Genomic DNA, 13,126 nt, shown 5'->3' with positions numbered 1-13,126 from the left:
AACTGTTTGTCATCGAGAGACTACTCCTTTCTCAAAAACGTCAAACTTAATGATCGATTTCTTGAGTTCTTATTAATTCTGACTACTTTGAGGAAGTGTATACTGGCTACGGCGATATGGACAAGCGAAGGTCTTATAAGCGAGTATGCCAGCTAGACGCTGGCTGAACTGAAGCTGATGCTTTCAGAAGGCAGACTCTTTCTCATGGTGCCTCTTCACTGTGACTTAGTCCTACATGTATTTAATATATGTACTGTGTAGGCCTATCATAGCTATTTTATATTTTGAGGTTGATTTGTTAGTAAGCATTTCATTGCATTTGTATACGTATCATCAATTGAACCTTGAACCTTGCAACAGCCTCGACTAAGAAGGCAGCTACCCCAGCCTCGACTAAGAAGGCAGCTACCCCAGCCTCGACTAAGAAGGCAGCTACACCTAAAGCCTCCTCCACCCCTGCTGCCAAGGCAACAACACCGGCTAAGGCTGCCGAGTCGTCATCGTCCCAGGACAGTAGCTCTGAGGAAGAGGAGGCGAAAGCACCGGCAGCAGTCACCACTCCCATCACTAACGGTGAGCTTTGAACTCTAGAAGGTTCGGTCTGGAACCTGGGAATCTGGTCAATGGTCATTTCAATTCCTGATATTTACCCACTGATTCTTAAAGAATATAACTTATCAATTAGTGATGAGGGGGTCGATAGTTACATACTGGGATATTATTTTTAATGTATCGTTTTGACATTGCAATATTGTTTTTGTCCTAGTTAGCCTGCAGCAAATCTCGTGTTTATTTCTCCTTCGTTCATTTAAAAAAAAAAAATGGGGAGCCAATTTGTTTCCAACACTAATTTCCACGACTAAACTTTGTTTTCTCTCTTGAAGATGTATTGTGAGCAAAATGTTTAAAACATCGAAACACAATAAAATCACAGTATCGAATCCCAGTACACATACAGTCGAAGTCGGAAGTTTACATTCACTTAGGTTGGAGTCATTAAAACCAGTTTTTCAACCAATCCACAAATTTCTTGATTACAAACTATAGTTTTGGCAAGTCCGTTAGTACATTTACTTTGTGCATGACACAAGTCTTTTTTCCAACAATAGTTTTAAAAATAGAAGCCACTTCCTGGTTTGATTTTCCTCTGGGTTTCGCCTGCAATATCAGTTCTGTTATACTCAGACAATATTTTGACAGTTTTGGAAACTTTAGAGTGTTTTCTATCCAATACTAATAATAATATGCATCTATTAGCAACTGAGACTGAGGAGCTGGCCGTTTACAATGGGCACCTTTTCATCCAAGCTACTCAACACTGCCCCCTGCAGCCATAAAAAGTTAAAGGCAATGCTACCAAATACACTCAATTAGTATGTAAACTTCTGACCCACTGGGATTGTGATGCTGAAATAAATAATTCTCTCTACTATTATTCTGACATTTCACATTCTTAAAATAAAGTGGTGACCTAAAACAGGACATTTTTACTAGGAATAAATGTCAGGAATTGTGAAACTGAGTTTAAATGTATTTGGCTAAGTTGTATGTAAACTTCCGACTTCAACTGTAGAATTGTGAGACTCCCACTACGTATCGTATCAGCACCCAAGTACGATGGTGATGTCCTATTGTGAAGTCCCAGCCCTACTATCAATGTCTTGTGAGTTTTTAGTATAGTTGTCTAATGTGTTGAGTGTCAGTTTACAAGGTCAAGGGAAATATATTTTACAGTCATTTACCAAGAGGGGTAAAATTGACCGATTCTTCTGTTTTTGTGTCGCAGTAGCTCACCAGTGTCTTGTCTGGGCTGTTGAATCCTGCTGGGCTTTTTAGTTCTCATTTTTAAATGGGGGGGAAATCGGTAAACATTTCAGAATTCCTTCTCATGTCATCCTCACTAAGGTTTGAATTATTTTAGAAACAAAGGTCGATTATTTACAAGGACAGTTTCCTCAATGTCCCCCCCCCGTCCGTCCGTCTTCTCTCCCTCCCCAGGCAAGAGAAAGAGGGATGGAGAAGACTCGTCTTCTGAGAGCGAGGAGGAGGAGGAAGTAACGACGCCTAAAAACCAGAAAGTATTACCAGCACCACAGACTTACCCCAAAGTCTCTAAGAAGGTGAGACCCCGTCACACTGACTGGGGGTTCAGAGCTTGGATTGTTTGGCTGGCTGACTGGCTGACTGGCCGGCTGACTTGGCTGACTGGCCGGCTGACTTGGCTGACTGGCCGGCTGACTTGGCTGACTGGCCGGCTGACTTGGCTGACTGGCCGGCTGACTTGGCTGACTGGCCGGCTGACTTGGCTGACTGGCCGGCTGACTTGGCTGACTGGCCGGCTGACTTGGCTGACTGGCCGGCTGACTTGGCTGACTGGCCGGCTGACTTGGCTGGCTGGCGGCTGACTTGGCTGGCTGGCGGCTGACTTGGCTGACTGGCCGGCTGACTTGGCTGGCTGGCTGGCGGCTGACTTGGCTGGCTGGCTGGCTGCTGACTTGGCTGACTGGCCGGCTGACTTGGCTGACTGGCCGGCTGACTTGGCTGGCTGGCTGGCCGGCTGACTTGGCTGGCTGGCTGGCCGGCTGACTTGGCTGGCTGGCTGGCTGCTGACTTGGCTGGCTGGCTGGCTGCTGACTTGGCTGGCTGGCTGCTGACTTGGCTGGCTGGCTGCTGACTTGGCTGGCTGGCTGCTGACTTGGCTGGCTGGCTGCTGACTTGGCTGGCTGGCTGCTGACTTGGCTGGCTGGCTGCTGACTTGGCTGGCTGGCTGCTGACTTGGATGGCTGACTTGGATGGCTGCTTGACTGGCTGCTGACTTGGCTGGCTGCTTGGCTGGCTGCTGACTTGGCTGGCTGCTTGACTGACTTGGCTGCTGACTTGGCTGACTGACTGACTGGCTGACTGATTGACTGGCTGACTGACTGCTGGGTTTTTTGGTTCAATGTATTTGTTATGATGGCGTAGTCTCAGTATTCAGAAATGGGCCCTGACCTTGATGGCTCTGTAGCGCTACATGTTGGAGATGGATATATATATATATATATATATATATATAGCCAACAACATCTATTGATGCCAGAACTACCATGCCAGCAGAATCAATGTTTGGGCCCATTTCTAAATGAATATATATTCACACTCACACGTGTGTTTGTAAATAAATGCTTTGGGCTGTAGAACAGAGGTGCATTGTGGTACTAACCGGTGTGGGGCGTTGTCAGATGCGGACTGAACTAAACCCCTCATTCTCTCTGTGACCATCTGTCTCACCGTCTGTGTGTCTCACCGTCTGTGTGTCTCACCGTCTGTGTGTCCCCCGTCTGTGTGTCCCCCGTCTGTGTGTCCCCCGTCTGTGTGTCCCCCGTCTGTGTGTCCCCCGTCTGTGTGTCCCCCGTCTGTGTGTCCCCCGTCTGTGTGTCCCCCGTCTGTGTGTCCCCCGTCTGTGTCCCCCGTCTGTGTGTCCCCCGTCTGTGTGTCCCCCGTCTGTGTGTCCCCCGTCTGTGTGTCCCCGTCTGTGTGTCCCCCGTCTGTGTGTCCCCCGTCTGTGTGTGTGTCCCCCGTCTGTGTGTCCCCCGTCTGTGTGTGTGTCCCCCGTCTGTGTGTGTGTCCCCCGTCTGTGTGTGTGTCCCCCGTCTGTGTGTGTCCCGTCTGTGTGTGTGTCCCGTCTGTGTGTGTGTCCCGTCTGTGTGTGTGTCCCGTCTGTGTGTGTGTCCCGTCTGTGTGTGTGTCCCGTCTGTGTGTGTGTCCCGTCTGTGTGTGTGCCCCGTCTGTGTGTGTCCCCCGTCTTTGTCCCCCCCCCCGTCTGTGTGTCCCCCGTCTGTGTGTCCCCCGTCTGTGTGTCCCTCCTCTAAAGATCAATGTACCTTTCCGTAGAATAGTAGAGGAGGAAATTGAAGTGGACAACCGTCTGGCCGACAACTCCTTCGATGCCAAGGTGAGTTTATCTACACTCCTCTGTCCCTCTGCCGTGTCCACGCCCCTCTGCCGTGTCCACGCCCCTCTGCCGTGTCCACGCCCCTCTGGCGTGTCTACGCCCCTCTGGCGTGTCTACGCCCCTCTGGCGTGTCTACGCCCCTCTGGCGTGTCTACGCCCCTCTGGCGTGTCTACGCCCCTCTGGCGTGTCTACGCCCCTCTGGCGTGTCCACGCCCCTCTGGCGTGTCTACGCCCCTCTGCCGTGTCCATGCCCCCCCTCTGCCGTGTGTACATGAATCCAGCACTCACTTGATTCAGTTGTAATTTGTAAGGCTATTTTATTGTACAGGATGTTGTAACACGTTGCTGCTCTGTGTGCTAAGCCCCTCATCTGAACGCCCATTACAGCTCTGCCAAGCGGTGAAACCTAGAGAGTTAACCATCTGTTTCTGTTTACGTTCTGTACGGTCAGGTATGTGGATCAGAGCCACACCTGTACTGGAGAAATCTCAATATAATACAAGATGAGAAGCGTTTAGTTTAAAAAATTGGATATCACATTTTTTTTTTTGTGATATCCAATGGGTAGTTAGTCTTGTCCCATCGCTGCAACTCCCGTACAGACTCTGGAGAGGCGAAGGTCGAGAGCCGTGCGTCCCCCGAAACACGACCCACACCAAGCCGCACTGCTTCTTGACACAATGCCCGCTTAACCCGGAAGCCAGCCGCACCAATGTGTCAGAGGAAACGCACCATACACCCGGTGACCATGTGCCCGGCCCGCCAACAGTCGCCAGTGCGCCGTCCCATGGGTCTCCCGGTCGCGGCCGGCTGAAACGTGTGTCTACGCCCCCCCCTCTAGAACCCAGAATCAGCTAACACTGTGATGCAGTGTCTTAGACCACTGCTCCAGTCGGGATGCCTTGTGGGTTAGTTTTATGTAACTGTCGCCATCTTGGTTGTTTGAACGATGGGCTAGATGGAGCTGCTCTAAAGTTGGATGTTAATAATGCAGAGGATCACTGAATGGCTGAAACAACATGTCATATCTCTTGTTGTTTCAGGGCTAGAAAGTATATTTGTGTTGCTTGATCTTTACGCGAGGATGTCCCACCGGACACACAGTTCTGGGAGTCGGTCAGAAAACCTGGCAGTCAAAGGGAACACTTATGAATATTTGTCTCTCTGCCCACTCAGCCTTACTGATAGTTAGAGAATTAGCATTTTCCCTGCCCACTCAGCCTTACTGATAGTTAGAGAATTAGCATTTTCCCTGCCCACTCAGCCTTACTGATAGTTAGAGAATTAGCATTTTCCCCGCCCACTCAGCCTTACTGATAGTTAGAGAATTTGCATTTTCCCTGCCCACTCAGCCTTACTGATAGTTAGAGAATTTGCATTTTCCCTCCCACACCGCCTTTCTGATGGAGAATTTGCATTTTCCCCGCCCACTCAACCTTACTGATAGTTAGAGAATTTGCATTTTCCCCGCCCACTCAACCTTACTGATAGTTAGAGAATTTGCATTTTCCCCGCATTTTTCCCGGTATTGTATTGATCCAGGGATGTGATCATGTCATTATGGGTATTGTATTGATCCAGGGATGTGATCATGTCATTATGGGTATTGTATTGATCCAGGGATGTGATCATGTCATTATGGGTATTGTATTGATCCAGGGATGTGATCATGTCATTATGGGTATTGTATTGATCCAGGGATGTGATCATGTCATTATGGGTATTGTATTGATCCAGGGATGTCATCATGTCATCATGGGTATTGTATTGATCCAGGGATGTGATCATGTCATTATGGGTATTGTATTGATCCAGGGATGTGATCATGTCATCATGGGTATTGTATTGATCCAGGGATGTCATTATGGGTATTGTATTGATCCAGGGATGTCATCATGTCATTATGGGTATTGTGTTGATCCAGGGATGTGATCATGTCATTATGGGTATTGTATTGATCCAGGGATGTGATCATGGCATTATGGGTATTGTGTTGATCCAGGGATGTCATCATGGGTATTGTATTGATCCAGGGATGTCATTATGGGTATTGTGTTGATCCAGGGATGTCATCATGGGTATTGTGTTGATCCAGGGATGTCATCATGGGTATTGTGTTGATCCAGGGATGTCATTATGGGTATTGTGTTGATCCAGGGATGTCATCATGGGTATTGTATTGATCCAGGGATGTCATTATGGGTATTGTGTTGATCCAGGGATGTCATCATGGGTATTGTATTGATCCAGGGATGTCATTATGGGTATTGTATTGATCCAGGGATGTCATCATGTCATTATGGGTATTGTGTTGATCCAGGGATGTCATCATGTCATTATGGGTATTGTATTGATCCAGGGATGTCATCATGTCATTATGGGTATTGTGTTGATCCAGGGATGTCATCATGTCATCATGGGTATTGTATTGATCCAGGGATGTCATCATGTCATTATGGGTATTGTGTTGATCCAGGGATGTGATCATGTCATTATGGGTATTGTATTGATCCAGGGATGTCATCATGTCATTATGGGTATTGTATTGATCCAGGGATGTCATTATGGGTATTGTATTGATCCAGGGATGTGATCATGTCATTATGGGTATTGTATTGATCCAGGGATGTCATTATGGGTATTGTATTGATCCAGGGATGTGATCATGTCATTATGGGTATTGTATTGATCCAGGGATGTCATCATGTCATTATGGGTATTATATTGATCCAGGGATGTCATTATGGGTATTGTATTGATCCAGGGATGTGATCATGTCATTATGGGTATTGTATTGATCCAGGGATGTCATTATGGGTATTGTATTGATCCAGGGATGTGATCATGTCATTATGGGTATTGTGTTGATCCAGGGATGTGATCATGTCATTATGGGTATTGTATTGATCCAGGGATGTGATCATGTCATTGGGTATTGTATTGATCCAGGGATGTGATCATGTCATTATGGGTATTGTATTGATCCAGGGATGTGATCATGTCATTATGGGTATTGTATTGATCCAGGGATGTGATCATGTCATTATGGGTATTGTATTGATCCAGGGATGTCATTATGGGTATTGTATTGATCCAGGGATGTCATCATGTCATCATGGGTATTGTATTGATCCAGGGATGTGATCATGTCATTATGGGTATTGTATTGATCCAGGGATGTCATTATGGGTATTGTATTGATCCAGGGATGTGATCATGTCATTATGGGTATTGTGTTGATCCAGGGATGTCATCATGTCATCATGGGTATTGTATTGATCCAGGGATGTGATCATGTCATTATGGGTATTGTATTGATCCAGGGATGTCATTATGGGTATTGTATTGATCCAGGGATGTGATCATGTCATTATGGGTATTGTATTGATCCAGGGATGTGATCATGGCATTATGGGTATTGTATTGATCCAGGGATGTGATCATGTCATTATGGGTATTGTATTGATCCAGGGATGTGATCATGTCATTATGGGTATTGTATTGATCCAGGGATGTGATCATGTCATCATGGGTATTGTGTTGATCCAGGGATGTGATCATGTCATCATGGGTATTGTATTGATCCAGGGATGTGATCATGTCATCATGGGTATTGTATTGATCCAGGGATGTGATCATGTCATTATGGGTATTGTATTGATCCAGGGATGTCATTATGGGTATTGTATTGATCCAGGGATGTCATCATGTCATCATGGGTATTGTATTGATCCAGGGATGTCATCATGGGTATTGTATTGATCCAGGGATGTGATCATGTCATCATGGGTATTGTGTTGATCCAGGGATGTCATGTCATTATGGGTATTGTATTGATCCAGGGATGTCATTATGGGTATTTTATTGATCCAGGGATGTGATCATGTCATTATGGGTATTGTATTGATCCAGGGATGTCATTATGGGTATTGTATTGATCCAGGGATGTGATCATGTCATTATGGGTATTGTGTTGATCCAGGGATGTGATCATGTCATTATGGGTATTGTATTGATCCAGGGATGTGATCATGTCATTATGGGTATTGTATTGATCCAGGGATGTCATTATGGGTATTGTATTGATCCAGGGATGTGATCATGTCATTATGGGTATTGTGTTGATCCAGGGATGTGATCATGTCATTATGGGTATTGTATTGATCCAGGGATGTGATCATGTCATTATGGGTATTGTATTGATCCAGGGATGTGATCATGTCATCATGGGTATTGTATTGATCCAGGGATGTGATCATGTCATCATGGGTATTGTATTGATCCAGGGATGTGATCATGTCATCATGGGTATTGTATTGATCCAGGGATGTGATCATGGCATTATGGGTATTGTGTTGATCCAGGGATGTCATCATGGGTATTGTATTGATCCAGGGATGTCATCATGTCATTATGGGTATTGTGTTGATCCAGGGATGTGATCATGTCATTATGGGTATTGTATTGATCCAGGGATGTGATCATGTCATTATGGGTATTGTATTGATCCAGGGATGTGATCATGTCATTATGGGTATTGTATTGATCCAGGGATGTCATCATGTCATTATGGGTATTGTATTGATCCAGGGATGTGATCATGTCATCATGGGTATTGTATTGATCCAGGGATGTGATCATGTCATCATGGGTATTGTATTGATCCAGGGATGTGATCATGTCATCATGGGTATTGTATTGATCCAGGGATGTGATCATGTCATCATGGGTATTGTATTGATCCAGGGATGTGATCATGTCATCATGGGTATTGTATTGATCCAGGGATGTGATCATGTCATCATGGGTATTGTATTGATCCAGGGATGTGATCATGTCATCATGGGTATTGTATTGATCCAGGGATGTGATCATGTCATCATGGGTATTGTATTGATCCAGGGATGTGATCATGTCATCATGGGTATTGTATTGATCCAGGGATGTGATCATGTCATCATGGGTATTGTATTGATCCAGGGATGTGATCATGTCATCATGGGTATTGTATTGATCCAGGGATGTGATCATGTCATCATGGGTATTGTGTTGATCCAGGGATGTCATCATGGGTATTGTATTGATCCAGGGATGTGATCATGGGTATTGTATTGATCCAGGGATGTGATCATGTCATTATGGGTATTGTATTGATCCAGGGATGTCATCATGGGTATTGTATTGATCCAGGGATGTGATCATGTCATTATGGGTATTGTACTGATCCAGGGATGTGATCATGTCATCATGGGTATTGTGTTGATCCAGGGATGTCATCATGGGTATTGTATTGATCCAGGGATGTGATCATGTCATTATGGGTATTGTACTGATCCAGGGATGTGATCATGTCATTATGGGTATTGTACTGATCCAGGGATGTGATCATGTCATCATGGGTATTGTGTTGATCCAGGGATGTCATCATGGGTATTGTATTGATCCAGGGATGTGATCATGTCATTATGGGTATTGTGTTGATCCAGGGATGTCATCATGTCATTATGGGTATTGTATTGATCCAGGGATGTGATCATGTCATCATGGGTATTGTGTTGATCCAGGGATGTGATCATGTCATCATGGGTATTGTGTTGATCCAGGGATGTCATCATGTCATCATGGGTATTGTATTGATCCAGGGATGTGATCATGTCATCTTGAGTATTGTATTGATCCAGGGATGTGATCATGTCATTATGGGTATTGTATTGATCCAGGGATGTGATCATGTCATTATGGGTATTGTATTGATCCAGGGATGTGATCATGTCATTATGGGTATTGTATTGATCCAGGGATGTGATCATGTCATTATGGGTATTGTATTGATCCAGGGATGTGATCATGTCATTATGGGTATTGTATTGATCCAGGGATGTCATCATGGGTATTGTGTTGATCCAGGGATGTGATCATGTCATTATGGGTATTGTATTGATCCAGGGATGTGATCATGTCATTATGGGTATTGTATTGATCCAGGGATGTCATCATGTCATCATGGGTATTGTGTTGATCCAGGGATGTGATCATGTCATCATGGTGCTCTTCGTGTTTTGACTCGTCTCTCTCTGTTCACCTCAGCGCGGGTCGGATGGAGACTGGGGCCAGAGGGCCAATGACGTGCTCCGCTTCACCAAGGGGAAGTCCTTCCGTCACGAGAAGACCAAGAAGAAGAGGGGAAGCTACCGCGGAGGAGCCATCTCCCAGTCCGTCAACTCCATCAGGTTCGACAGCGACTGAGAACCTAGTCATCATCATCATCACCCCCCTCCGACCTGATTGAGCCGAAACATCAACTGAACTACCTACAGCTGTGTTGACAAGACGGCCACACTGACAGCTGGCTACCTAGTGATTTTAGTTCATAAGTCTGTGTTAAACCTTTTTTTAAAGGCTTTTTTATGGGGTAGAAGACGACACAAGTGGTCCTGAAATGGCACCTTATTTGCTTTATAGTGCTGTTGATCTGATCTAGAGCAGTGCACTACATAGGTAGTAGTGTGCTATTTAGGATGCTGTCTCGTGGGTCAAGGCTGCAGGGGGAGTGGTCTGTCTCTGTGCTTTAAACGTTGTACAGATTACTAAAGGGTTAATGTCCTTAGGCTGCATTTACAACATATAGCCACCGGGTGGCGGTAGTAAGCCACCAATTCTGTTAAATATCCATTTAAAAGTGTAAACTGTTCTCAATTTTTTATTTTTTTGCTTTTTCTCTCAGCCATTAATCTGTTGCTTGTTGTAGTATTGTCAGCGCGGTATCTTCCCCCTTCTGTCCAGTGTCTTTTCAGTATCAACATTTTGAAATGCTCTGTTCTTGCGGTTTGGAGGAGGAGGGTTACTTGATTTTTAATGCAGACAAGGCCTTTTGAATGATGCCGTCGTCTACCAGATGTTGCCGTCCCCTACCAGATCTCACAACACCTGGATAAGCGTTCAGCCACTGCCATGTGAACGGTCTGGAACTTGTCCGTCCTTTAACATCCTCTGCAGTCTCACGGAGACCCATCACGGTTTAGATATGAAGGTTTTATGTACGTGTTTAACTTGTTGTAAGCCGGGGATCATCCAACTGTTGTTACGAGCTCTATAGTGTTGAAGGAACTCCCTGGGTCATGTTCAGTATACAAAACGTTTGGAAACAGGAGAACACACTTGTTGTACAAGTCCATGCAGTACCTTTCTCACTCAATTATAAAACATCCCCCCCCCCCCCTCTACTGAACAGGATCTGGGTGTATCTGAAATGGCACCCTAAAGTAGTGCACTATATAGGGAATAGGGCTCTGGTCTATAGTAGTGCACTATATAGGGAATAGGGTTCCATAGGGCTCTGGTCTATAGTAGTGCACTATAGGGCTCTGGTCTAAAGTAGTGCACTATATAGGGAATAGGGTTCTATAGGGCTCTGGTCTAAAGTAGTGCACTATATAGGGTTCCATAGGGCTCTGGTCTAAAGTAGTGCACTATAGGGCTCTGGTCTAAAGTAGTGCACTATATAGGGAATAGGGTTCCATAGGGCTCTGGTCTAAAGTAGTGCACCATAGGGCTCTGGTCTAAAGTAGTGCACTATATAGGGAATAGGGTTCTATAGGGCTCTGGTCTAAAGTAGTGCACTATATAGGGAATAGGGTGCCATTTCGGGCGTCATCCTGGGGTTAATTCCTGCTGATGTGAGACTGCCCCCTGTCGGTCTGGTAGACTGCCCCCTGTCGGTCTGGTAGACTGCCCCCTGTCGGTCTGGTAGACTGCCCCCTGTCGGTCTGGTAGACTGCCCCCTGTCGGTCTGGTAGACTGCCCCCCGTCGGTCTGGTAGGTGGTTCATCATTGGCAGCTGAGGTACTTCTCTTGGCCCAGCAGCTTGATTGACAGCCGGAACAGCTAACCTCGAGGTTATAATTTTGTGAATTTAAATTTCCTGTTTCTACTCGAATGTAACCCCTTTCTTATTGAGTCTTGTTTATTATTGGAATAAAGTCCGTTTGTGTCCCAATTTCCTTCCTCCCTGCACATTTAGCTGTCATTTCCTTTTGACCTGTGAAGTTGAGCAACTCTTTGGAGCTCAATGAAATTCAATAAAAGGTTTGTTTAAGAATACAACCAACATGTAAATAACCCTGAGAGCTGTCTCTGTTCTGTTCTGTGTCTGTTCTCTGCCTCTGTTCTGTTCTCTGCCTCTGTTCTGTTCTGTTCTCTGCCTCTGTTCTGTTCTCTGTCTCTGTTCTGTTCTGTTCTCTGCCTCTGTTCTGTGTCTGTTCTCTGCCTCTGTTCTGTTCTCTGCCTCTGTTCTATATTCTCTGTTCTCTGTTCTGTTCTATGTTCTGTTCTCTGTTCTGTTCTATATTCTCTGTTCTGTTCTGTTCTATATTCTCTGTTCTCTGCTTTTGTTCTGTCTCTGTTCTCTGTTCTATATTCTCTGTTCTCTGTTCTGTTCTATATTCTCTGTTCTGTTCTATATTCTCTGTTCTGTTCTCTGTTCTGTTCTCTGCCTCTGTTCTATATTCTCTGTTCTCTGTTCTCTGCCTCTGTTCCCTGCACCTTGGTTGGAGAGCGAGGTAGCGGCAGTGAATCCACCCTCAACGTTTGACCAGGACCATAACTTGGGGACAAAAGTCCACTCTAAAATGGGCAGTTTTGTCAAACAACACAGATGTTTCAAGTTGAGGAAGCGTGCAAAAAAAACACATCAAGAAGCTGATTAAACAGCATGATCATTACGCAGGTGCACCTTGTGCTGGGGACAAGTCCTCTCTAAAAATGGGCAGTTTTGTCAAACGACACAATATCACAGATGTTTCAAGTTGAGGGAGCTGACTGCAGGGATGTCCTGCAGCTGCCTCCAACGTTGTTTGAGAATTTGTCACAACCGCAGCCCTCGGGTAACCAGTGTAACCACGCCAACCCAGGACCTCCACATCTGGCTTCTTCACCTGCGGGATCATCTGAGACCAGATACCCGGACAGCTGAGGAAACTGGGTTTGCACAACCAAAGAATATCTGCACAAACTCAGAAACCGTCTGAGGGAAGCTCGTCTGCGTGCCCGTCGTCCTCATCAGGGTCTTGACCTGACCGCAGTTTGGCATCGTAACTGATTTCAGTGGGCAAACGCTCACCTTCTATGGCCACTGACACGCTGGAGAAGTCTGCTCTTCACGGATGAATCCTGGTTTCAACTGTACCTGGCAG

The 13,126-nt window shown here is 45.6% G+C and overlaps 1 protein-coding gene across 1 annotated transcript in view; it reads left to right on the top strand.

The window, feature by feature from the left end:
- The window catches only part of LOC139377186 (nucleolar and coiled-body phosphoprotein 1-like), a 33,170-nt gene extending 21,146 nt beyond the window's left edge, over positions 1–12,024 (top strand). Inside the window, exons 14-17 of the mRNA XM_071120187.1 lie at positions 361–573; positions 1,999–2,120; positions 3,854–3,934; positions 10,023–12,024. Coding sequence (XP_070976288.1) covers positions 361–573; positions 1,999–2,120; positions 3,854–3,934; positions 10,023–10,181 — 575 coding nt within the window. The 3' untranslated portion in view covers positions 10,182–12,024. The remainder of the gene's footprint in view (positions 1–360; positions 574–1,998; positions 2,121–3,853; positions 3,935–10,022) is intronic.
- Positions 12,025–13,126: the final 1,102 nt, after the last annotated feature.

Source organism: Oncorhynchus clarkii, chromosome 20 (genome assembly GCF_045791955.1).
Source record: "Oncorhynchus clarkii lewisi isolate Uvic-CL-2024 chromosome 20, UVic_Ocla_1.0, whole genome shotgun sequence".
NCBI classification, from domain to species: domain Eukaryota; kingdom Metazoa; phylum Chordata; class Actinopteri; order Salmoniformes; family Salmonidae; genus Oncorhynchus; species Oncorhynchus clarkii.
The sequence above is the reverse complement of the archived record's forward strand: the minus strand, read 5'-3'. Positions and strand labels throughout refer to the sequence as shown.